General features: G+C 44.4%; 1 protein-coding gene across 2 annotated transcripts in view; it reads left to right on the top strand.

The window, feature by feature from the left end:
* pde3b (phosphodiesterase 3B) overlaps positions 1–26967 on the top strand; it is a 151489-nt gene that overhangs the window by 74832 nt on the left and 49690 nt on the right. For both annotated transcript variants that reach the window (XM_039738851.1, XM_039738842.1), the window contains exon 2: positions 15702–15752. In XM_039738851.1, coding sequence (XP_039594785.1) covers positions 15702–15752 — 51 coding nt within the window. The remainder of the gene's footprint in view (positions 1–15701; positions 15753–26967) is intronic.

Here is a 26967-nt window from a genome sequence, read left to right as displayed (position 1 = left end):
CGAGGGTCTGATTTTATGATTGATTTTTTGGGTGTCAAGACCAGGCTTATACGTGAATATATACAGTCCTTAAGTATTCGAGTATTCTACTGATTACTCCATCGATTAATCGTGTAATCGGATAAGAAATACTTTTAAAGATTGGTAATAAATGTACAAAAGAGAGAGCAAGACAGGTCTCTTACAATGAACAGCTAACTGGTTTCCTTTTTGGTGAAAACAACATTCTAGCTTTGCACCCTCCCCCACCCTAACCTATCGTCTATGGGGGTGGAGCGAAAGCTCTCAATTCGACAAAAATCCGATTTTCGATGGATTTCGACGTTTTAGTGTCCCGATACCGAAAATATCGATATCTCGATGATCAGTTTGTCCATCTGTGTATGTGTGTCACAGTTTCTTGTCGACTGTCTACAAGTAGAGCTAAAAACGGCCGGACGGAAAAATACCAAACTGGAAACTTCAGCCTGTTATGAGGTGACGATGTGCTGATTCGTTTTTGAGCCAAGAGAAGGACGCGCTCGAGAGGAATCCTCAAATACCGGAATTCTGCAATTCTTTAGGAACTCTTCTCGTCAATTGCTATCGTAATGACCTGTTGTATGATCAGGAAGATCAGCATCAGAGCGGTCTATAATTACTAAAATGTTAGAGAAGACTTTGGGTAACTTGGTTCTGAGGGCGTAAAGTCCACTGACGCTCACGTCCGAATTTTTATTACTTAAGTTGCATACAAATCACATCTCTATCTATCTATTATATAGTGCCTTTCATATCTATCTATCTATCTATCTATCTATCTATCTATCTATCTATCTATCTATCTATCTATCTATCTATCTATCTATCTATCTATCTGTTATATAGTGCCTTTCATATCTATCTGTCTGTCTATCTATCCATCTATCTATCTATCTATCCATCCATCCATCCACACCTAACCCCATTTAGTGCATTTAAGTGCCATGTTACATTCTGTAAGTTGTGTTCTTCTCTGATTTATTGTCACATGTGACACTACCCTTGGTCTATGAATGACAGCACTGCATGGTATTCTGTGCTCATTTCACCAAAGTGTTCCCAACGCCACAACCCCACTTCAAAGTGCACTCAATTCACCAAAGGGGCGAATGGAAGTTTTGAGGTAAGACGGTCGTCTGCTCGCCAATCATGGGGTGCTGGCGCAGTGTGCCAAGTTGATTAGCACGAGCAAGTGAGAATGTAACTGGACTTGGTACGACACACGACAATAAAAGACTCTCGTGTTCCGAGGAGTTCGGACACTAGAGGGTGATGTGGTCGGGGACCCGTTATTTCAAAGCAAGGTAGTCATTTTAGGCAATGACATAGAATTACTAGAGGCTGCATGACCAGCAGCATCGTACATCAACGTTGCCGCCATATTGCGAGTGGCACTGCTGTGGAGTGAAGTAGTGGATAAACGCATGTGCTGCTTGGGATTGTACAAACCGCTGTGCGCTCCAAACCAGATCCCAGGGGATTACATTTCATAAGTAAGGCTGAACACTTTTTTCGGTTATATTTGGCCATTAGAAAATCCTGTTTTACAATCTTAGCCCCCAAGGTCACTTTACAATAAAATTAAACAACATTAGTAAAATTAAAACAAGAGAATGATAAATCAAAAAGCAATAATTAGGAAACAAACAAAGATAACTGGCAGTAACAGTGCAAAATTCACAATTGGTATGTCAGTTTGAAAAGATTTAAAATGTGTTATTGAATCGAGCTGACGAATATGAGAATTCCCGATTTGAGGAGCACCATGAGAGACGCTCGAGCTGCCATAGCACTGAGTCTGACATGTGGTACAGAAAGTCGAGCTGCAGATGAGGATCTGAGTGAGTGAGAGGAGTGCCAGTCTGGAGGAGATCAGTGAGGTTGTGGAGAGCTTTAAATGTTCAGAGCGGGATTGTGTATCGTAGTCAGTAGTGAACAGGGAGCCAGTGACGTCAAAAGAGAGTCGGTGTGACGTGTTCAGTGGATTTAGAACAGCAGGTTATCATCCTGGCAGCAGAAGTTGTAAGCGATGGATACGTTTTTGTGGGATGCCAGATAGAATAGCATTACAGTAATCTACACGTGAGGTGACTCGGGCATTAACCGATACTTCAGTACTGTTTTGGTTAAGAACAGGACGAAGTCTAAAAATGTTTCGGAGATGGAAGAAGGCAGTCCGAGAAATGTTACTTGTATGGGAGGAATTATTTAATAATATAAATGATTGCATGTAAATGTTTCGCCAAAATCTGTTGCATGTAAACGATACTGTTTCAAACGTTATTGTTTTTTCATCAGAAAACCCGATTTCCACGTCTACCTGTATTAGTTTAAATGGCACTTTTGCCACTCGCAATATGGCGGACGTGCTGACATATCGTGTCGACTGGGCACCACAGTGAATGTGGCGTCTACCTATATACTGTATGTCTATGATTTTAGGGTGAAGGAAGATGGATGTTTGAAGGTCAGGTGGTCCTGCTGTCAGAGAAGGTTGATCAGCAAACGCAAAGAAGAATTTTACGGGACAGGATGGGCTTTAGCTTCTCTCTAGTTTTTGTTTTTTTTTTTTTTTTAGTTTAGTTTTTTATTTCTTTACGAGTATTGCACATTAAAACAACTAGAAGTTGACCAAAGTGCTTTACATAGAAAAAGGTAACAGTATGAGATTAAAGCCAGATAAAGAATTATTAAAAAGAAAAAAGGAAACATTACATGAACACACACATACCAACACACAAACAGAAATAACTTATGTAATATTATGCAGAATACAAATACTTACATAAGATGAACACAGTATAAAAAATATAAATGGAGTTAAGCACTCAAACTCACAAGCTAAAAGCAAGTGAATCAAAGTGTGGCGGCTGACCTTATTACGAGGGGCAAACCATTCCACAATTTAGGACCAGCCACTGCAAAAGCACAATCGTCCCTCAGCTTCAGCCATGTGCGTGGGACAAAAAGCAATAACTGATCTGAAGACCTCGGCTGCCTGGCTGACAAATGTGGAACAAGAAGATCAGCCAAGTATGGTGGAGCAATATAAACTCCTCAAAACAATTACAGGAACCCTTTGTAGTCCGAGTTTAGCATCAAGTCAGTGACACTTGTGGGCTGTGGATCTGCTCAGTGAAGCAGCAGGGGGGCTTGTTCATCAGTTTGAGTTGCTTTGGGCAACAGTGAGACGACCCCCCAAAACAGGAATGAATGGGTTAACAGGTGGAGGGAGGCCACTGACATTTTTCCCTCCTTTGTCACTCGTTTTGCTACATTTGGCTACGGTCAGTGTCACTGCTGGTAGCATGAGGCCATACCTGGACCCTGCAGAGCTGGCACAGGTAGTCCAGCTTCTCCAGAATGGCACATCAGTACCACATGGCATTGCCAGAAAGTTTGCTGCATCTCTCAGCACAGTCTCAAAGGCATTGAGGAGATTCCGGGAGACGGACAAGCAGTTCCTTGAGGAGAGCTGGACAGGGCCCCTCATAGAAGGTCCTTAACCCATCAGCAGGACCTGCTGCTATCTGCTCCTTTGAGCAACAGGATGAGCACTGGCAGAGCCTACAAAATGACCTCCAACAGGCAGGCAGACAGACAGGCCACTGGTGTGAATGTCTCTGACCAAAGGGTGGTCTGAGGGCCCGACGTCCTCTAGTGGGCACTGTGGAACTCAATTGGCATTTGCCATAGAATACCAGAATTGGCAGGTCCACCAATGGTGCCCTGTGCTTTTCACAGATAAGACCAGGTTCACCCTGAACACATGTGACAGACGTGAAAGGGTCTGGAGGAGTCATGGAGAACGTTATGCTGCCTGTGACATCGTTTAGCATGAGCAATTCGGTGGGGGGTCAGTGATGGTCTGGGGAGGCATATCCATGGAGGGACGCACAGACTTCTACAGGCTAGAAAACGGTGGGCACCTTGACTGTCATTAGGTATCGGGATGAAATCCTTGGCCCCATTGTCAGATCATATACTGGTTCCTCCTGGTGCACGACAATGCCTGACCTCATGTGGCGAGAGGATGAAGGAATTGATACCATTAACTGGCCTCCAACCCCCCCACGCTCACTCACCTGACCTCAATCCAATAGGACACCTCTGGGTGGGACATTATGTTTCGGTTCATCCGACACCTCAGATTGGCCAGGAGCTCAGTGATGCCCTGGTCCGTATCTGGGTGGAGATCCCCGAGGATACCATCCGTCATCTCATTAGGACGTTGTCGGGCATTCATACAAACTACTGAGGATGATTTGGAGTTGCTGCAATGACATTTCGGCAAAATGAATTCGCCTGCCTGCCTGCCGTATCATTTTGTTCCCTTTGATTTTTGGGGTGTCTTTAAGTTCAGCCCTCTGTAGGTTCATCATTTTCATTTCCATCTTTTTGTTCCTCACACATCACCATATCAGTCCATAGCAGTAGGGAGAGCCAGCAGGATTTTGAGATCTGATGTGTATTCAAAGTGTTCCTTTCATTTTTTTTGAGCACTTTATATAACCCTGCTTGGGATAAAGTGGGCATGGAAAATAAATGAATTTGAATGAGTGAATGGAGACCGGGACTATAAACCTGTCATGGAGCTGAGAACCCTGCACAGTAGAAGGTGATCATAAGCAGCCATGAACGCCATCATCTCAAGTTGAGGTAGTTGTACTGTGTGGTCAAAACGCCAGTACCAGCTTGTTGGACAGCCCATTCCAAAACCCTGTGGTATACGGTGGAGGTGCCCCCTCTTTGTAGCTAACAGCAGCCTCCCTCCACTCTCCTGGGTTGAGTTTAGAAGGTGTTTTTTTTGGGAGCATTGGTGATGGCAGGTACTCACTATGTGGGACCTCCATATCCACCTCAATAGCTGCAGGGGCCTCTGCTTTGTGCCGTGGTACTTGGCTCAGCAGGGCGGTGTGTTGTCTGCCCTTTTAATGTTTGTAAAATGCAATGAGTTGTTTATAGAAGTTGGCGTCTAAAAGCAAAGCGTTTGTACGGTGACAGACTACCGGTGGTGGTGACGACAGGTGTCACGTCCAGGAGCACGTCCTAAGTGCCTCTCCTGCTGCTGTAGTTCATTAGTTTTCTTTACTGCTGCTGTTTGAATTGACACTTCCATAGTTTAGTGACTTCGTGTGACTTCAGTCGAGACCTCTGCATTCTTTTCCAGGTCTTGACGTCACTGCTGTTTGAAAGGCCGTTTTAGTGGCGGAGCGCACGAGCTTCCTCCGTTTCAGAGTATGCAGCATCCCTCGTGAGTGGAGAAAGTTGGGAGCTTTGGCTGAAAGACCCCTTTCTGTCTTTTCCAAAATTCCCAAGTTTTGTATGGATGGGCGGGAACTGTGCCTCTTCACATGGCACTGTAGGACAGTAGCCATGGAAAAGATGCGGTTTGCGAGGGGCTTAGCGATTTAGGAAGAGCATACTGGACAAGTCAGCCATTCTGTTTTTAGGAATGTGTAGTCACATTTGTATGAGGTTGGGGGACTTCAACTCCCGCATTAAATAAGCAAATCTCTTACTTGGGGACTGGCTGTTCAGTCTGCTTGGTGCATTAACCTTGGAATGATAAATAACTGTGAGAGTAAGATATGGAATAACTCGAGGACCTTCAGTGACACACTAGGAGATACTTCGGATGCGGTCCTCGTGCCTCACGAGTGTCCGCAGCTCAGCAGAAAACACAAAAATATGCTGACAATGAAACGACTCGGTGTTGAGCGGCTGAGATCTGACACGACGTCCGAACTCTGCGTAAACATCCCAACATTTGTGATTCTTCATGTCAAATGTCTACCTTGTGTCCTGGATTTTTGTATGTGGAGTCCATCTGTTTGACACCCATCCCAATCGATCAGTTATATAGTGCCTTTCACTGTCTGCCTGTCTTTTAGTTATATAGTGCCTTTCATACCTGTCATTTGTTTCTATCATATAGTGCCTTTCACTGTTTATCTAGTTGTTAGTTATATAGCACCTTTCAAGTCTATCCTTTACTTATATCTACCTATTAGTGAAAGGTAATATATTTTTAGTATATAAAGCCTTGTCCTGTTTATATATCAGTTTTATAGTGCCTTCAATATCTATAATAATATCTTACCTGTCTCTATTATATAGTGCCCTTCACTGTCTATCTAGCTGTCTGTTAGTTATATAGTGCCTTTCATTATCAGTTTATCTATTAGTTATATATTCCCTGTCATATCTATTCATGTATGCCTTTTAATTACATAGTGCCTTTCCTAATTATTTTTTAGTTGTATAGAGCCTTTCACGTCTGTCTGTTTTTAGTTAAATAGATATGAAAGGGTATAAATAAAAGATAAATACACAAATAGATATGAAAAGCACCATACAACTAAAAGACACATATGAAAGCATCTATCTATCTATCATATAGTGCCTCTATCTATCTATCTATCTATCTATCTATCTATCTATCTATCTATCTATCTATCTATCTATCTATCTATCTATCTATCTATCATATAGTGCCTTCTATCTATCTATCTGTCATATAGTTCTATCTATCTATCTATCTATGTCATATAGTTCTATCTATCTATCTGTCTGTCTGTCTGTCTGTCTGTCTGTCTGTCATATAGTGCCTTTCATCTTCAGCACTAGCCTCACATTATACAAATACAGACACCGCCCTGTTTCGGTTTGCTAAGAAAGGCGCTATATGACATCACATGGCTGCCAGTTTAAATATGTAACCCTGAATGATTTGCTTGAGCTGCCATTGTCGTAATTCCAATCAGGACAGCATTAATCTGCACGCCTAGACTTGACAGTGAGGGGCGCTATATTCAGCGTTGTGAATGACTAAGCCGTGTATTTATTTCATATCACCGGCTCAGTGTGTGACTTGACTTGCTTGGGGTCATCTTGTGCAAATAAGGACACCGTGGTCCTCGAAGTGCGTCCTGGCATGGTGTTCACCGGGACATTTGCTCTAAATGATGACTGGGCTGCCCGGTCCAAGTGAAGTCGTGTGTTTGTGACCCCTCAAAGTGTTGCCATTTTCTAATCAAGGACTGGCCAGCTCCGTTGGCTACACATGTCCACTTAGTTGTAAGTTGAATTGTGCCATGCAGTTGACGTAATCCTTCACAGTGTTGAACTGATGGCACTGGTCAGCTTTATACATTATTTTTAAGTGTCCATTCTGAGTTGCTCTTCATATTTCTTGCTTACCTATCTGAACGTACAGTCCCATTACTTATTGTATAAACTGGAATGCATATTATAATCCTAATATGCCAGCCTACTAAAGATTTCAAGGATCAGCAAAGTAACTGTGGAAGTTGAGTTTTTAGCATCAGGACCTCAAAAGTTCTGGAATGATCTGCCTGCTCATATAAGAGATGCCCCTTTCGTCTGAGTTTTAAAATCAAGCTGAAGACACAAGTCTTTAGTTTAGTGTGCTCATCAGATTTTTTTTAAATGGTGCTGGTCTTCTTGGGATAAAAAAAAACACCCAAATCCCAAATGATTGCCGGTGTTGTCTTTAATGTCCTTGTGCTCCCAACCCAAACCTGCCTTGTGTGATCAGGATAGGAAACGGTGCCCTCTGCTGGGTACTCACTTGCCTTGTAGGACATCTGGAGTGAAGCAGCAGTTTTGTCAGCGTCACCGAAAATGGATCATCTGTGCATCTGTCACTTACCTGCCATTGTTTGTGGTGATGCTGGGAAAAGAAAAATCATTTATTCTCAAATTTTTATTAAGAACGGAGATCACAAACTTCAGGGAGTCTGCCGTTCAGGATACCACCGTAATTAAGTGAGCAAACTACTAAGGTGCTGGCGGTCCCGTCTTTGGGTTAAGATCACCCAGTGAGTCAGTGGTAGGAAAGAACTGGCAGGCATGCTCTTTAATATAGCTCCTTTCATTGGGAATGTTTTAACATATGGGGGTCAGTCCGACAGCCAGTGACTGCTGCCTGAACCCATCATAGGCGGTGGGCTCACAGGGCGAGGGTCCCATGTTGCTCATTTGGGCTGTGCCTGGCCTGAGATGAGGATCAGCACCACCCAAGCCTGAAGTCCTTGTCCTCTCCAAGTTGGGGAGGAGGAGGAGGAGTTTCAGTTCACAAGTGAGGGAAGAAGGGGATCGGGAGATCGACAGGTGGATTGGAGCCGTCTGCCGTCCTGCCCTGTCGGATGTTGGCACCAGTCATCCATGATGAAAAATGAAAAAAAGGCAGACTTCTCAATTGAGTGGTCGACGTGTATGTTCATGTCCTCACCTATGGTCACAGTGACCGGGAGTGGCAGAAATGAACTTCTGAGCTTTTGAGACAGGGTGGCGAGGAAGAGGACGGATGAGGGTAGGTGAGGTACTCTGACAATCGGCCTTGAATCACCAAGGGGAACACCCCCTACACCGCTGGTGAATTACCAAGACACTCAAAGCTGACAGGTTGAGATCCACCAGAGTAAAGCATGGCATCGTGGGACTCTAGAGCAGGGCTGACGTGGAGTGACGAATCTTGTGTCACTATCTGGCCGCCTGATGGACGTGTCTGGGTTTGGCGGATGCTAGGAGAATATAGCCTTTCTGAGGCTGCACAGTGCCTAGGGTCACGTCTGACGTTGACCCCCCACCACTGGTCCCAATGAAGGGTACTGTTAATGCCGTAGCATACAAAGTCATTTGAGACAATTGTGTGCTTCTAGTCTGAGGAAGGTCCTCAGTTGTTCCATTGTCGCAAAGCCAGGCCCATAAAGACCTGAAGGGACTCAAGGGACCTTCACAGAGCGCTGACCTCAACCCTTATGGCCTTCACAGAGCGCTGACCTCAACCCTTATGGCCTTCACGGAGCGCTGACCTCAACCCTTATGGCCTTCACAGAGCGCTGACCTCAACCCTTATGGCCTTCACGCCTTCACAGAGCTCTGACCTGACAACCCTTCTGACCTCAACCCTTATGGCCTTCACAGAGCTCTGACCTCAACCCTTATGGCCTTCACAGAGCTCTGACCTCAACCCTAGTGCACACCTTTAGGACGAATTGGAACGTGAGTTGTGAGCCTAGTCTTCTTGTCCAACGTCAGTACCTGACCCAACCCAGCATATGCTCCTTTGTCTCAGTGGGGACAAATTCCCGCGGACACACTTCAGATTCTTTTGGAAAGAAGAGTGGACGTTGTTACGGGGTGATGGGTGGGGAGGTAATGGTTTGGGTGCAACTCCAAGTTTAGTCCCCTCATTTAGGAATGGATTGTTCCTGAAGCTTATGTAGGTGTGATGGTCAGGTGTCCACAAACGTTAATCCATATTGTGTAGCTGTTTCAAATCAGGACTTGGGGGTGACCCAGTATGTCAGTGGTCACCAAGAGTTTTAACATAGTGCCTTTCACTAATGGTTCTCAAAGTATCCTGGATATTGACAGGCAAAGATCAGGAGGAACTGCTGTGGCCGACGGCCAGTCATTACGGTAAATTCAATGTTACAATCGCCACGCTCTTTTTTTTTTATCTAAGGGTGCCCCATATGTAAAAATACATTAAGAAACCGAGAAGAAGAGTAAGTCAGTAGGGCACCTCCGTAACTCAAGAGCCCGTACTGCTCCTTCCTTTGGAAGATGAGCTAGGAAACACCCCAAAAACCCAACACAAAGTGAGCACTCGTCCAACTCCTACTGCTCCTCACTCTCTTATTTTTATGTTCCTGTTGCTCTCTGAGCCGCCTTGCTGGCCCCCCTTGTGTTGGTTTTACCTGCCAGGTTTCTGCCTGGTGTTTTCTCTCAGGTCTGGGTGGTATTGCACCCATTCCCCATTTGAATATCTTGCCCACCGGGTTCTCGACTGTGCCCACCTGGCTGGAAAGTCTGCATTACAAGACCTGGCTGGTTTGGACTTTTCAAAGTTAAAGAATTTGGCCAGTGGTCCATAGTAAAGCCTTAAAGGCACTCAAGTAAAGAAAGTCTGGTTGGTTACTTTGTCGTGGTGCCAATAAAATGTTCAACATGTCGAGGAGGTCCCAGTGGGCGCTTGTGTCTCGCCATTGTCACTGCTGGTTTTTTTTTTTGCATCACTCCAGCTATTACATGGCACCTTTTCTTTTTTCTATCTATTATATAGTGCCTTTCATATCCATCTATCCATTGACCACATTGTCCCTTTGCTTATCTCTTTCTATCTATCTGTTGTGAGAGACAAGAGACAGAAAAAGGTGTGAGGTAGCCACCCTGTATACGTGACATTAATCTGCTGGAGCAGAATCACAGAGCACTCACTAAGGACCAAGTCCAAACAGAACTGAACAAGCACAGACAGGAAGGGGAGGGGCATGTAGAACTGGAACAGGAAGTGATGTCAGGCAAATCCTTCTTTGGAGGGTCGAGAGAGAGAGAGAGTTGGTACACATTGCCACCCCCTGGCCTGGTTTAGCAGTACAGTCACTGAAGTCCCTCGACTGCCTCCCATGTGCACGTGTGTGACACTAGCTGTCTGTCTGTCTATAATGGAGGGCATTTGACTCTCGGCCTATGTATGTATTATATTGTGCCTGTCACGTGGGGACACTATATTGGCTTACACATTCTCTCTATCTCTCCATTTATAATATAGAGCCTTTCACTCTATCGTTCTGTGTATTTATTACATAGCACCTTTCCTCTCTATCTATTATATAGTGCCTTTCATATCTATCTGTCCATTGACCACATAGTGCCTTTGCTTATCTCTTTCTATCTATCTATTGTGAAAGAGAGACAAGAGACAGAGAAAGATGTGAGGTAGCCACCCTGTATACGTGATATTAATCTGCTGGAGCCGAAGCACAGAGGAGTCACTAAGGACCGAGTCCAAACAGAACTGAACAAGCACAGACAGGAAGGGGAGGGGCCTGTAGAACGGAAACAGGAAGTGATGTCAGGATGATCCTTCTTTGGAAGGTCTAGAGAGAGAGTTGGTACACATTGCCACCCCCTGGCCTGGTGTAGCGCTACAGTCACTGATGCCCCTCGACTGCCTCCCATGTGTGACACTAGCTGTGTATCTATCTGTCTATAATGGAGGGCATTTGACTCTCGGCCTATGTATATACAGTATTACGTGGTGACTCTGTATTGGCTTACACATTCTCTCTATCTCTCTATTCATAATATAGCGCCTTTCTCTCTGTCTATCTGCCCAAAGTGAGCACTCGTCAAACTCCTACTGCTCCTCACTCTCTTATTTTTATGTTCCTGTTGCTCTCTGAGCCGCCTTGCTGGCCCCCCTGTGTGTTGGTTTTACCTGCCAGGTCTCTGCCTGGTGTCTTCTGTCAGGTCTGGGTGGCATGCACCCCCTCCCCATTTGAATCTCTTGTCCACCAGGTGATTGACTGTGCCCACCTGGCAGGAAAGTCTGCATTACAAGACCTGGCTGGGTTGGACTTTTCAAAGTTGAAGAATTTGGCCAGTGGTCCATAATAAAGCCTTAAAGAGGCACTCAAGTAAAGAAAGTCTGGTTGGTTACTTTGTCGTGGTGCCAATAAAACGTTGAACATGTCGAGGAGGTCCCAGTGGGTGCTTGTGTGTGTTGTCACTGCAGTTTTTATTTATTTTTTTTTTCCATTGCTCCAGCTATTACATGGCACCTTTTCTTTTTTCTATCTATTATATAGTGCCTTTCATATCCATTGACCACATTGTCCCTTTGCTGTGCTGGACTGGCATATTCAGTGGCACAAGGTTGCCACCTTGTGGCAGTCATCAAAACTGTAGCTGATGCCGCTGAGATTTTGTGTTTTGTTGGCTTTCAAAGTTGGGGTTTTGGGATGGGGAAGGGGGTTCAAATTAGACGGTTTTGAAGGACATGGCAGCTCTTATTTGTGCAGGTGGTAGCCTAATAAATTTGACACCTAGTGACATTTTTATTTGTAAAAGGGAGGGCTCTGCAGTGGCTTTGATATCTCTATCTCCTGATGTGGGATCAACGAGGAGAAGAGGGCAGAAATTAAACTTACAGACATTAAGGCCTGTGCCAGTAGATGGGTAAATGGCACACTGTGCTGACATACCTGAAAAACTGGATTTACTGGACTGCGACATTTGAATAACAAATCGGAGCAGCACAGCACTGAAGAACCCGCAGGCACTGCCAACACTGCCTGGGTGGAGAACACTGAGAGAGTTAAATCATGGGGGTCACCGACTACCAAAGCACGACTGAGCAGTGTGTGCCCCCTCAGTGGCCACCACAGAGATGGCCTGCTGGCATCCTCAGGCAAGAAGTGGGAAAAGACACTCGGACCATCCTGGTGCCCTCGTCGATGGGACTACTGTCTGCCTGCTGTGTGTGGACCTCTACCTGTTCAGGGGTCCTGTACAGTACTGTCTATTCAGCATATAGCGCCTTTCCTATGTATCAGACTTTCAGTTGATCATATAGTGCCTTTCTTACTTTTTATCTGTAATACAGTGGATTTTACTCCATTTGTCTATGTAGTTATTACATGGCACCTTTTCTTTCTTTCTTTCTATTATATAGTGCCTTTCATATCCATCTATCTATTGACCACATTGTGCCTTTGCTTATCTCTTTCTATCTATCTATTGTGAAAGAGAGACAAGAGACAGAGAAAGGTGTGAGGTAGCCACCCTGTATACGTGACATTAATCTGCTGAAGCCGAAGCACAGAGGAGTCACTAAGGACCAAACAGAACTGAACAAGCACTGATTTCACGCTGTCGTATTACAGTATATGGTAACCTTCACGTTTATTGTAGAGCACCTTTCCTATCTGTCTGTCAAATAGTGCCTTTCATACTCATCAGTGCCTTTTACTCTATCACACAATAGTTTTCTTTTCTATTGTTTACTGCCTTTCACCCTTACTATCTGTTACATCATACATTTTATTTTTTATTTTTTGTCTCTTATATAGTGCCTTATCTATTCATCTACGATACAGTGCTTTTCACTGTATCTGTCTGTCTATCCATTAATAGATGTTTTCTGTTCTGTTTTATGATGGCTGTCACTCTCACTATCTGTTCCATAGTACCCCTCACTCTTTTTATTATGTAGTACATTATCAAGCTATTATATATTGTCTTTCCTATTTATCTATTATATAGTGCCTTTCACTCTTAGATAAATACTTTATTAATCCCAAGGGGAAATTCCCATACTCCAGCAGCAGCATACTATTAAAAAACAATATTAAATTAAAGAGTGATAACAATGCAGGTATAACAAACAATAACTTTGTATAATGTTAACGTTTATGTTTTCGTGATATGCTGCTTTCCTGTCTGTCTGTCATAGAGTGCTTGTCACATATATCTATTGGTCCTTTAGTGCCTTTCACACTTACCTATCTATTCACCATATAGTGCCTTTCATGTCTGTCTATTTGTTGATCACATTTCTGTCTCTACGTAAAATATTATATTATGCCTTTCACTATTTCTCTCTGTCATATAGTGCTGTTCACTCTATCAGATTATGCCTTATCTGTTTATCTGTATCATATAGTGCCTTTCACATCTGTCTGTTGGTCTGTCTATCTATCTATTATATAGTGCCTTTCATATCTATCTATCTATCTATTATATAGTGCCTTTCACCTATCTATCTATCTATCTATCTATCTATCTATCTCTCTATCTATCTATCTCATATAGTGCCTTTAACTCTGTTACATCGCCTCTTTCCTTTTAATCGTGTATTGCCTTTCACTCTTTCTGTCTCTTACGTAGCACCTTAAACTTATCCATATCATATACTGACTTTCTTTTCTATCTGTCATCCTGTCCCTTTCATGCTGTTTTTTTTTCTTTCTGTCATATAGTGCCTTTCACTCTTTGTATCGGTTATGTAGTTCCTTTCCCTCCATCTGCTTTTCCCTTGTTAAGCTTTTATTACTGAATATTTTTATTTTTGTGGTTTCCTTGTTAAACTCGGTCCCAGAACTCGAGGAGTGATGGGTGAAGATGGCTGGCACTCACGACTCGTGCACGTTGGTCTCCTTTTGGTTTCAAACCAAGCCATGGATGGGCGCCTGAACGCTCCCAGAAGGCCGTGCAGCTGGCGTCACCGGCGTTAAATCCAGCCGACTTGCCGCCACACACGAGACACGCTGGCCTCGCCGCCTTTCGCTTGGCCGTCTTTGGCCCACATGTCCGCCTCCTTGTCATCGGCACGTCTGCCTTGCAGCCTTTGATTTCTTTGCTCTCTGTAGTGATGTGCTTTTCTAAGAAGTCATTTTCAGAGTTTGTCTAAATAAAAATCTTACTGTGTGCAAAGTACAGAATGTCGTATATGTGAATATCATACAGGCTGCTGCAGGTTTACCATTAATAAAAAAGAAAACCACACTGCTTTGAAATAAAAAGACAGGAACACCGGCTACCTAAGTAAAAGAATACAAGAATAAAATGAGCCCCCTTAGCACCTCATCAGTCGATCAGTCACTCAGTCCTTCCGTCTGCCATGTTAGTTATTTGAATAAGATCAACGGCCTCCAGGGCACACCCAGTATGTGGAAGTGAACAAGTGTGAGAGTGAGAGTGCCTCTGATCACATAAGTGTGCGAGAGAGCCTGCACGGGTGCTATAGAGTGCACAACTGCGGGGCGTGTGTGTGATAGAGAGGTGGGACTGCTCTCATTAATTCATTCCAGAGTGGACATGTGTGAGCCCAGGAGTGTGCAAGAGTGACCACATGTGTGTGAGAGAGAGAGAGAGCCTGCACGGGTGCTGTAAGTGTTTGAGAGTGCACAGGTGTGCATAGAAAGGATCGAGTGTGTGTGAGAGTGAGCACCCAAGTAGTGCTGTGTAAGAGTGAGCGTGTAAGTGCACAGTAGTTGACGTGTGCCAGCGTGGACACATGTGAAACGAAGAGTGACTAGATGTGTGAGACAGAGGGCCATGCTCTTTAGAGTGGCTGACAGCACCCTGCTAGTTCTTTGTGGAAGTGCACAAGTGTGCAGAGTGATGGATTCGTGCCAGACAGCACACTTTGCGAGACCGAATGTGTGAGCCCAGAGGAGCGACGACTGGCATGCGTGGGCGCTGTAAGAGTGACAGCTGACCCGGTGAGTGTGCACGTGTGCGCCGAGGGCCCGCCGAGGAATGTGCCCGTGTCGCTGAGGCCGCATATTTCTGTCAGCTGCTGCCTGCAGAGATAAAATGGAGCGCGGCCTCGATTGACGCACGTTGGCTCGATACGATCTAAGAATTCACCCGCTGACGTTGCTCTGTGGTTTGCGTGGTTTGCGTTTGCTTTTCTTTTCTGTTTTTTTTTTTTTTTTTCAGGCAGGCCTCTTTAGTTTTCTTTCAGTTAGAAAGGCAGCTGTGTTGGTTGTGCAGTACTCAGATCGAGCATTCTGCAGTATAGCGCCTTTAGGCTTGGCGTATGGCCCACCCTGTTGACTGGTCACCATGTCACTCCCATGTGACACGCCCGTGTTCAGGGTCGATTTTGGGGCTGAGGAGTCTTAACTGCACTTGTCACTGTTGTGTTTAAGGGAGTGGGCATTCAGGCGGGCGGGGACGGAGAATGTCCGAAAGACTCGGCCAGGGTGTGGCACAAAAACCTCTCCTGCCATCTGCTGCTTAATCTTAGTCCCCTGTGGATGGGTGGCAGTCCCAAAAAGGGACGCTGATGTTTGTGTGTGTGTGTGTGTGTTTGTGAGGCGAGCATATTGTCTAATCGTTTGTCTTTCTTTTTGCAGATGATTCTGTGGGACTGGGATCTGAAGCAGTGGTACAAGCCGCAGTATCAGGTAGGTGGCATCGCCACTCCGCCATGAGGTGAATGGGGTGGTTAGGGTTGATTTTGGTCCCCAAAGTATGGCATCTGCTACCCCTAAATATTCCAGTTCTGCCAGTTTTAGAGTCGTGGGAAAAAGAAAGTGCACCCCACTTCAGTTCTGTGGTTTTATCAGTCAGGGTCAAAATCACAATGGTGTTGACGTCACTCACGTCTGTAAACTGAGAAGTCTCACCACAGGTGACAAATAAAGCAGAGCAGACTTCAGTATGTTGCTGTCTCTTTTAAATAGTCAGCAAAACATTTGGAAACCATGTGGGGAACAAGTAAGTGCCCCCAATAACTGAGTTACCACACAGTCGACTGATGTTTTTAAACGGAATCTAAAAACTCATCTTTTTAGAAAGATATTTTGTTATAGTATAAATAGATTTTCTTGTTTTATTATTTTTATTTTTACTCTGTAGCACTTTGAGATTTCTAAAATATGAAGTGCAATATAAATAAAATTATTATTATTACATGTAGAATCACCTTTAAGTAGATAGAACTTTATTTTCATGGGACAAAAGCTGCATAAATAATAAAAAAAAAAAAAAGTGTCTGCTCTATATGTCTATCCAGTTCCTGTGTCTCCATCATTCCAACGCATGGCACATCTCAAACACTGCTTTTAACGAATCCCATACCAAATGGCATCTAACAGAGACATGTGCTTTGCATTTGTCATTCTAACAGGTGGTCCATCACAAACATTAACACTGCTTTTGTGAATCCCATACCAAATATCTTATAACAGAGGCATATGAATTTCATTTGTCATTCTAACAGGTGGTGCATCACAAGCATTAACACTGCTTTTATGAATCCCATACCAAATATCTTATAACAGAGGCATATGAATTTCATTTGTCATTCTAACAGGTGGTGCATCACAGACATTTGTAGTGATAAAATACACTGCATTTATTAATGCAACTAATGATGTATCACAGATATTTGTAGTAATAAAATGATTTGCGTTTTCAATTCCAACAGATGGCGCATCACAAACATCAACACCGCTTTTATGAATTCAAATGCAAATATCATATAAGAAAGGTATATTCAGCACATTTCTCATTCCAATAGATGGAAAATCACAAGCATTAACTCTGCTTTTATGAATCCCGTACCAAATATCTTATAACAGAGGCACCGTCATTGTATTTGTCATTCCAACAGGTGGTACATCACAAATATTTGTAGTGATAAAATGCACAGCATTTATTAATCCAACTGGTGGTGTATCACAGATATTTGTAGTAATGCTTTGCGTTTTCAGTTCCAACAGTTGGCACATCACAAACATCAGCACCGCTTTCATGAATCCAAATGTAAATGTCATATAAGAGAGGCACATACGGCACATTTGTCATTCCAACAGATGAAAAAATCACATGTATTAACTCTGCTTTTATGAATCCCGTACCAAATATCTTATAACAGAGGCATATGAATTTCATTTGTCATTCTAACAGGTGGTGCATCGCACACGTTTGTAATGATAAAATGCACTGCATTTAATAATCCAACTGGTGGCATATCACAGATATTTGTTGTAATGAAATGCTTTGCGTTTTCAATTCCAACAGATGGTGCATCACAAACGTTAACACCGCTTTTATGAATCCAAATGCAATTATCATATAACAGACGCACATACAGCACATTTGTTATTCCAACAGATGAAAAAATCCCAAGCATTAACACTGCTTTTATGAATCCAGTACCAAATGTTACATAACAGAGACACATTCATTGCATTTGTCATTCCCACAGATGGCACATCACAAATACTAACAGGCATCATGTGACGGGTCGTGTCACACTTTAATTGCACACAGGTGGACTGTCACCAGCTAATCATGTGACTGCTGAAGTTAACCATGTGGACCACATCTCATTTAAGGGTTTCATAGCAGAAGCACTCTCAACTTTTCAGTTTTTACTTGTTTTTTCTTTATATTTTTACTTCTGTTTCTGCCAGCATTTCTCCCCCGCTCCCCCTGACTGGATTTCAAAGTTGAGTTATTTGTCTAATTTTGTATCATTTATTTGTATTACTGTTTCTTTTGTTTATTATGTACATTTTTCTTTGTATTTATTATTTTTCCGTGACAAGACCCTGACGGTTGCTGAGGGTTTTGCTGGTTTTCCCAGAAGGAGGCTCACCCCGGATATCATAGAGAGGAGTCGCAGCACACGGCTTGATGGCAACTCCGGTCTGTACTGGGAACTGAGGGGGACGGCTGCAAGGGCTCAGATGGCAGATAAGGAGGCGTTTGTTAGAGGAGTCTGTGAGCAGGTGACACCCCATCTGTGGTCCAGCGACCCACGTCCTGCTTACAGAGGAGTCGAAGCACTAAGCACATCTGAATCTGTTCCTCGGAGAGTCGCAGTCAGATGTAGCGGTCCTTACAGATGACGCTGCAGTTGTGACCCCCTGGGCTGTTTAAAGCTGATCGTCCGGTGAGGACATTTGACATCTCCTGGTCTGCAGTTCTTGAGGCTGACCCTCCAATTGCCTGTGGACCCCCACAGTCTCACTGAGGTGGCACAGGTGGTGAACCAGCTGAGGGTAGGGAAGGCTGCATGGATCTGCTGTATCCGGGGGGCTTAACCTCCAGGCTGGTGGTCAGGCTGCCCTCCTGGCACTGCAAGCAATCTTTGCTTCCATTTGGGAGACGGGCATCATCCTAAATGACTGGAAAACGGGACTTGTCGTCCCTAACTGGAAAGGGAAGGGGGTGATGGCCTGGGTTGTGACAGCTACAGGAGGATAAGGGTAACTCTGCTCTCTGTGCCAGGTGAGGTCCTTGCTAGGGTTGTCCTCAATAGGATCCGTGATCACTTGCTCACCTACCAGCAACTGGAACAGTCTGGTTTTACACCTAAGAAGTCTACCATCGACCGCATCCTGGCACTGGGGGGTCTGATGGAGAGCAAATGCGAATATCTGCAGAGTTTCTTTGCAGCCTTTATCGATTTTCGTAAAGCGTTCGACTCAGTTGATCGAGCTGCCCCGTGGGACATCCTGAGGGTTCGCGGGATCCCTTGAGGTTGCTGGAGATCATGGCCGGCCTGTACACTGGTACTGTGAGTGCTGTGCACAGTGGAGGCAGGACCACTGTGTTTTTCCCAGTTGATTCTGGGGTCCGTCAGTGGTGTGTTCTGCTCTACTCTGTTCAGTGCTTGTATGGACTGGGTGTTGGGCAGGGTCGTGGGGTGCAGGGGCTGTGGGGCATCTGTTGGTGAAGAAAGATTCACGGACCTTGACTTTGCTGACGAGGCTGTGATCTTCATGGAGGCTCTGATCAGGAGACTGAGTGAGGAGTTTAAGTGTCTGGCCTTGAGAGGGTCCTGATAAAAACCAAAAAAGCCAGGCCTTTGATGACCTCCTGGGCACGGCCATCACCAGTGTGCCTGTCTGCAGAGAGAGTGTCAACCTCGACATCGAGAGGTTTACTTACCTCAGCAGTGACGTTCATGTGACTCTTCCTATGAAGTCAGTAGATGGATTGGCAGAGCATGGGGGGTCATGAGGTCACTGGAAAGGGGTGTGTGGCGCTCCTGACACGTCAAGAAAAGGACGAAGGTCCAAGTCTTTAGTGTCCTGGTGCTCCCTGTTTATGAGACATGGACATATCCAGTGACCTTCAGTACTTCAGTCTCTCCAGAGAGTCCTTGGGTAACATCCCTTTGACAACACAGTGACAAACATCTATTTGGTATCCCCTTTCTTGTGTTGTAATGAAATAAATGTGATCTTGTAGTGTTTTTGTAGAATAAACGTTTGAAATGCGGTGGTACTTCTTTTTGGCTCACCCTGTACTTGTGTTCTCTGTCTCTTGAATGAACGGATTCTGACGTTTTAGCTTACCTGTCAAGGTACAGTGGAGTAATGAAAAGCACCTTGTACACACACACACACTCCACGTGTTTACATTTATTTCTTTAAAGAGTATCTTAGTCTATTGTGGGTACTCGCCAGCTTCTCTGTTCTTCGTTGTTTCCACTGATGGTCAGCACTCCCCGGCTTCTCTTAGGCCCTGAAGAACCAGCCTCTCTACATGTACTTTGGGGCTATTATTAAACAAAATCAAAAGGGTTAATTTCAGATGAACTTGCTGATCACATGGTGTGATCAATAGGGGGCGCCACAGAGCCCCAGACCCGAGACACGAATACACTAACACAGTCCCTGGTCCAAAACACAAAGTTTTATTTAACAGAATGCCTCAGTACAGCAGTGTGTGTCTCTCCGTTTCATCTTCTTTCTCTTCTCCAGACCAGTGTTGCCCCTCTTCTCTCCCAGCTTCGACTCCCCTGGATATGGCAGTGTTTAGAGTGGTGGTCCCTTTTGTTGAAGACCTAGGAGTACTTCCAGGAGTATTGTTGGTTGAAAGCACTTCCGGGTCGTAAGGAAGTCCCATAAAGTAGGGGGTGTAACTCCCTACAGCACCCTCTGGTCGCAGGCACCCTGCAGATCCTGATAGGACTACTCCACTGGACTACAGCTCCCAGCATGCCCTGCGAGTGTATGAATGTGTCCCAGAGCCCAGGGATTGCTACCTATCTAGTGGGTCAGTGGAGCCATACAGCCATGACACGGAGCCCCAACTGATCTCTCCATTGTGTTGGCCTCTTGAGGGAGTGGGGTCCAATCCCATCAGGGACGCCAGCCCATTACAGCAGCGACGAATGCGGATGAAGGCTTGTTTACAGCGTACTTGATGTACGCAGACGCAATGTGGCCATCATTCCTTTCTGGAATCGTCCATTTCAGATTTTCTAGGCAACAGAAAATTGCGGCTAACGGGGGTTCCTACTGTACTTGTTCATTCTTTTTCTAATTGTACTGTCGTGAACATTTGGACATTTAGCAGGCCCACCAAGGTCTGTAGGTCACATGATGTCGACGTTGGGTTTTCCACGATTCCTTGGAGCGTTTGACAGATTGACGTCGGGCTTCATTTGCAGGAACATCCACTGCTGGGAAGATTTGGCCCTCCATTTGGTAACGACCTTCCTCACCGTAGAATGGTGAATGGCAGATTGTTTGGAAGTGGCCTGCTAAACCTTCCAGGATTCATGGGCAGCAACAGCCACTTCTCTGAGGTCACGGCTAACGTCCTTTACTCTTTGGCATAAGGTGAACACAACCCAGAGTGCTCCAGAATACCAAACCAGCCAAACGCTTTGTAGAGGTGGTCACTTCTTGGAAATTTGGCACCAAAGTCATCCCTGGTCTCTCATTGGCTAACTGTCTCTCACCCCTTCATCACCTGATCGCTAACGTGTGCTGAGCGTATTGGTGCAGTAATGGCTGGTGCTGCATCGTCTGGGTGAGTGCCACACATTGGTGGAGGTGGTGGCCTGTCTATGTACTGTAAAGTGCTTTGAGTAGCAAGAAAGGAGCTCTGTGAGCGTAATTAATTCATTATTATTAGTATTTGAAAATGAAAATTTGACCAGTTGTGATGAGAACAGGCCATTCAGCACAACATGCCTGTCATTCCTATTCCACCGGATTCTCCAAAATAACATCGTGTCGAGTCGAGAAGGTCCCTGAGGTCCTGCTTGTCATCGCAAGGCTTGGTGACTGTGGCGTGTGTGTGATGAGAAACACGTGGCTGCTAAATTCTCTGTGAATTATTGTGGACTAGCCAACCCGCGGCGTACCATACGCCGCATAATCTGGCCGGTTTTTTAATGATTTTTAAGCACAGGGAGAAAATCAACATTTGAAAAATCGGTAATGTAATAAATCAGCAAGAAAAGCAACATTGTAACAATGCACGGAACGAACCAACACACAATCGTCTGAAGTGACTGAAAACTGGCGCACCGTCCTGCCAGATGGAGGGATGGGGGTGCACGGCGCGGAGGGTGGAACGGGAGGAAAGGAGAATGACGTCCACTCGGCTCCGTCCGTCATGCTAGTCTGCTGATTTCTCGTTCAGTATGCACTGCCCGCTCAGGTGCCCACCTCCAACTCGTCACTCGAGTCGTTGGCTGCTTTTCTATTTATAATCCACCAAGACACTCGACCACAGTAGTAGCGAGGTGTGCACAAAGGGTTGGGACGCAACCAGTGGAGCGTATGAGTCGCACTTAGTGGGAATTCCACGGTTTGGGGTTCAACGGCTTACCCACGCTCAATGTCATGCATAATTATTTATTGAATGCTAAACACTTCTGGAAAGACACGGATGTCTAAAACGGGTTGGTTTGAGAATACAACAGTAAGCGAATGAAAAGATGGAACTCTGGAGAGAGCAAAACACAACACAATAGTGAACCCGCGGCATAACAAACGCCACATGGCTCAGACGTGCATGCGGACTCTTACCACAGACGAAAGGGACTAACTGGGTGGTCGGTGAGTTTTTGCATCCGGGCAAATGGGCAGGCAGTGTGAATGCCTAGAGAGCGAGGGTAGACGCCAGCCGGTGAAAAAGGAGCGTTGGTGGGCAGGGAAACGTCTTCCGTGTTCCTGCAGGAGCATCTAAGAAGACGCATGTTTGTCGCGGAAGCGAATTGCTGTATGTAGCGTGTAAAACAGTTTGCTATGGTGCACGCAGTCGTGCATCGTAATCGAAAAGTCGGTTTTTAAAGACTGCTTACTTCATTGTGCTTCGTCCTCAGTTGTAAAGGATTGTTTTAAGGATCCCATGGGATACCCCTCGCAAACCGTTTCACACGCTGCATATGGCGACTCACCTCCGCGAGAAACTTGCCTCTATGAACAGTCAGTGCACATGACATTAACCTGACCTGCACTGCATGTGGCCTCTACGACAGACGAATATAAATGACGCCATTTTTTCTGTGTCGTCGCGTCCGAGTTGGTGGGCGTGGCATTGCGAGTTGTCGTCGTATCCAATGGTCTTGGAGTTGGTGGGCGTGGCTCCTTCCTGTGTGCGCCATAGGTGTCTCACTTGTCGGCGGCTTAGTGAATCCACGCTGCTTTCCATGGTTGTCTTGCCTTAGTGAATTATATATATATAGATGTTAGAAGGGTGCACTTATTTATTCCCATGTGGTTTCCGAGTGTTTGCTTACTTTTTGAAAGAAAGAAATAAGTAAATAAAAATTAAACATATTGAAATCCGTTCTGTTATTTTGTCACCCGAGTTCAGATTTCCCAATTTCTAAATGTTAGTGACGGTGACAACACAATTGTCATTTAGACCCCGATTTAATAAAATAAGAGAACTGAAGGAGGGTGGACCCTGACTGGCTTGTGTCTTTGTGCATGCTTTTGTGTGTGGGGGGGGGTGTTTAGGGATGGGCCGTGGGGGGGTATGGTGGCATACAGATTGGTTCTGTGTAATTAAAGTGTGTTTGCATCTTATACAGATATTTACGGATGTATGCAGGTTTATGTCCATGTTGCTTGTATTTCTATACTTCCATACCCTATCAGTGCAGAGTTTTAGAACACCCTTTTTTCCAGTTTTTAATTAATATTTCAGTTGAAATACATTTTACCAGACCATTGTAGGGGCAGCAGTAGCTCAGTCGGTAGAGCGGGTGGTCCAGCAATCGGAGGGTCGCAGGTTCGATCCTGGCTCCCGGCATGAGAATGCAGCTGTTGTGTCCTTGGGCAAGACACTTAACCTACCTTGCCTGCTGGTGGTTGGTCGGAAGGATTGGTGGCGCCAGTGTTCGGCAGCCTCACTTCTGTCAGTGTGCCCCAGGGCAGCTGTGGCTACATAGTAGCTTATCATCACCAGCGTATGAATGTGTGTGTGAATGGGTGAATGACTGTTGTGTTGTAAAGCGCCTAGGGGGGTTCTTGAACTCTAGTTAGGCGCTATATCAAATACAGGCCATTTACCATCAAGAGAAACATGGAAACTGAAAGGAACAGACCCAAAGCCTCAACAGAATCCGAAGACGACTTTGTGAGAGTGGACAGCTTGCATGATGGGCACCTCGCAGAACCACAGCCTAACAGTGGCCCCGGTGTCACTCTCTGTGCCTTAATCTCAGAGTGCATCGAGGTGTTAAACTGTGTCAACTTCCATGAAAAGTGGAAACACGGGGGGGATTGTCAAACCTTGGACCGTTTTAGCAGTGGCTTTCTTAGTGCCACTCGACCTGCCAAACCTAATGGACTATGAGGAAAACAAAAGTAAAATCATTTGAAAATTCTTTAATACAAACTAAAAAAAATTCTGTAAAATTCGCCCCCTGCTCTCTTCGCTCACCAACCCCCGTGTTGGTTTTTCCAGATACACACTTTTAAGATTTTTTTTTTTCCTTAGTTTCACTTTTATGTCAGAACTTCTGTAAAAACAATTTTTGGAAACTTGGGAGTCCCAATGTGCTGAATCTTTTTAATGAGGTCCGTGAGACGTGTGTTCAATGACTTTGGACCCTAATTCAGGACAGGTGTCTCTATTTGGAATTTCAGCACAGACAAAACGATCTTCATCATCAGCAGTTAATCATTTTTTTTTTGCAAAGTAACCAATAAATGCATGTGAGGTAAACTCGGTTTTTGAAATTCTCTTGACTTAAACTTCAAAGCCTTACAAACTTCTGATGTATCGCCTGTGTCCATATATTTGATCTCTATTCGCCTTTTCGTTATTTCTCTTTCTTTGCGCTAATGCGATCTTTTCTTTCTTTGTTTTGACACGGTCGTTTTTTTCTGCTTTCATGTTCTATATCTTGCTCTGCATGTGTTTCGTGCCTACGTTTTTTTTTTGAGTCTTGAATTCCAGTTTTCATTTTCTCTAACCTGCCCTGCATGTGTTTGGCCCCCATGTTTTTTAAACTCTTCATGACGTTTTACTTTGTTTTCTACTCTGTCTTTTATTTCTGACCTCGCTTTATCCTGCTTTTGTTTCAATGACACCTGGTCCGTGGTGATTAGTTTCCCTTTTTTGAGTAATTTCCATTAGTTTGCGCTCCTGCAGTCTTTACTTTCTAATTTTCTGCTTTTGTATTCTTTAAGTTTCTCCACATGTGTATCGCACCAACTTTTTCTTTTTTTTTTTTAGCCTTTCCAATTCCACTGCTTTCATAATCTTTAACCTGCTCTGCATGTGTAGAGCGCCAACGTCCGGATTGGGCCTGCTTTTTTGTTTTTCAATTCCACTTGTTCCAGGCTGATGATTACTTTCCTTATTTTCTGAATTTGCACCTCGATTACTCTTTTTCTTTTTTGTCTCTCCAATGCTTTTGAGTCTCTTTTCTCCGCACTGCTTTCTCCTTCGCTTATTAGCTACGTTTCATTTATAACGTATTGTCCTTCTACACTTTATTTGCACTGAGAGCCCTGCAGCTGCGTGTGCTCAAAGCCAAAACATGACTGAGTGTGTGTCTGGCTGCCCGTGCTCTTATTTGGTTGTAAGTTGGGCGTGTCTTGCAGGAATCTCATGTTCTACGCCCCCGCGAGACGGTCCTGGGTGAATTGGCACAAAGTCTCAAGGTTTAAGGTCCCCGCTAGACGCTCCGTGGCCAATCTCTTTAGTTTCGCTGTCTCTTTTAGGTGTCTTCCGTGATCTTAACGTGAAGATCACGTCTTGTCGCCCTCCTGTTTCTCTCCAGGATTTTTTTTTTTATAATACAGAGACAACAGAGAAATATCATTATTATTTAATGCAGGCACTTCCCGCCATGTTCAATACAGAAAGTGATTAGATACACCACAGTTTGCTTCAAAACTGCCTTGTTTGATAAATGTCCATTCGCTGGAATATTCATCACGAAATTTACACTTACATTTTGGCATTTGGGATGGATGGATTAGTTTTTAAGTTAAAAAAAACAAAACAAAAAGTCGGCCATGGCACGTAGTAACAACACCCTTTGTTGACAGTCACTGTACATTGCAATGCTGATACAGAACTGCACAGCAGCGCGGCCGGAGAACAAAACAGTACGAGTGTCGCCATCCTCAGCCTAACCAGAGCAACTGAACAAGTTACAAAGGGGCAGCAAACACCTCGTTACATTTGGGTTATGTTCATCAAGAGAATCTGAGAAAAGAAAGTTTAATTACTTATAAAGTTACAACTAAGTACCATAAGAAGGTAGTAAAAATATATTTTAATTACGAAATTTGAAAATAAACTAAATATGGGACATTTGGGTGTCCCTGAAAGATCAGTATGGGACAGAGGACAAAATTATCAAATATGGGACATGTCCCGTGTATACGGGACGTCTTGACAGCCCTAACCACGCCCCCTCTTTAAGCCGCGATTATCTCTCTATTGTATATTTAAAAAAAAAATCCTGTGGGAGGCAATGACTAGGAGACGAGACGTGATCTTCACGTTAAGACGCTTAAGAGATCGCGAGACGAAAGAGAAGGGCCACGGAGCGTCTCGCGGGAACCTTAAACACGAGACTCTGTGCCAAGAGATTGACCCAGAAACGTCTCGCAGGGACGTAGAACATGAGATTCTTGCAAGACACGCCCTACTTACAAGCAATATCAAATAACACCACGAAGAGAAAAACCATCACTCGTGTAAATGCTTTGAGCACACACAGATCCAGGGCTCTCAACTCATATAAAGCGTATAAGGACAGTACGTTATAAATAAATGAAACGTCGACGACTAAATGAAGAAGAAAGAGCAGCGCGGAGAAAAGACACTGAAAAGAGCTGGCGAGAAAAAAAATGCAAAAAAGAAAATGAATAATCGAGGTGCAAATACAGACAATAAGGAAAGTAATAATCAGCCCGGAACAAGTGGAATTGAAAAAAAAAAAGCAGGTCCAATCGGGCTCAGAATTAAAAGACAAAGTAGACCTTCATAAAGACGTTCAAAAACGTTGCCACTATACGCATGCACAGCAGGTTAGAGATTATGAAAGCAGTGAAATTCGAAAGGCTCAAAAAAAAAACGTTGGCGCGATACAAATGCAGAGAAACCCGCCTCCGCCTTTACATTTCCAGATAATCAAAGAGACAAGCGACTTTGCAGTTGTTCCGTGTTGTATTTGAAAAGGTAAAACTTTTGCAGATTTTTGTAGGTTAGTATTGGGTGGTCCAGATCTAATTATGCAATTTTCATTACGCTATAACTTATTAAGTTTATTGCATAGAAAATCACCCGAAAAATCCCGGACCAGCGAGAAGTGTGTGAACTGACGACATGAAGAATCGTCTTCGCGCCGAACTGGAATCATCCTCGCAGTAAATCAAAGTCATCCAGACA

Source organism: Polypterus senegalus, chromosome 1 (assembly GCF_016835505.1).
Source record: "Polypterus senegalus isolate Bchr_013 chromosome 1, ASM1683550v1, whole genome shotgun sequence".
NCBI lineage: Eukaryota > Metazoa > Chordata > Cladistia > Polypteriformes > Polypteridae > Polypterus > Polypterus senegalus.
This window is presented reverse-complemented; position numbering and strand designations above follow the sequence as displayed.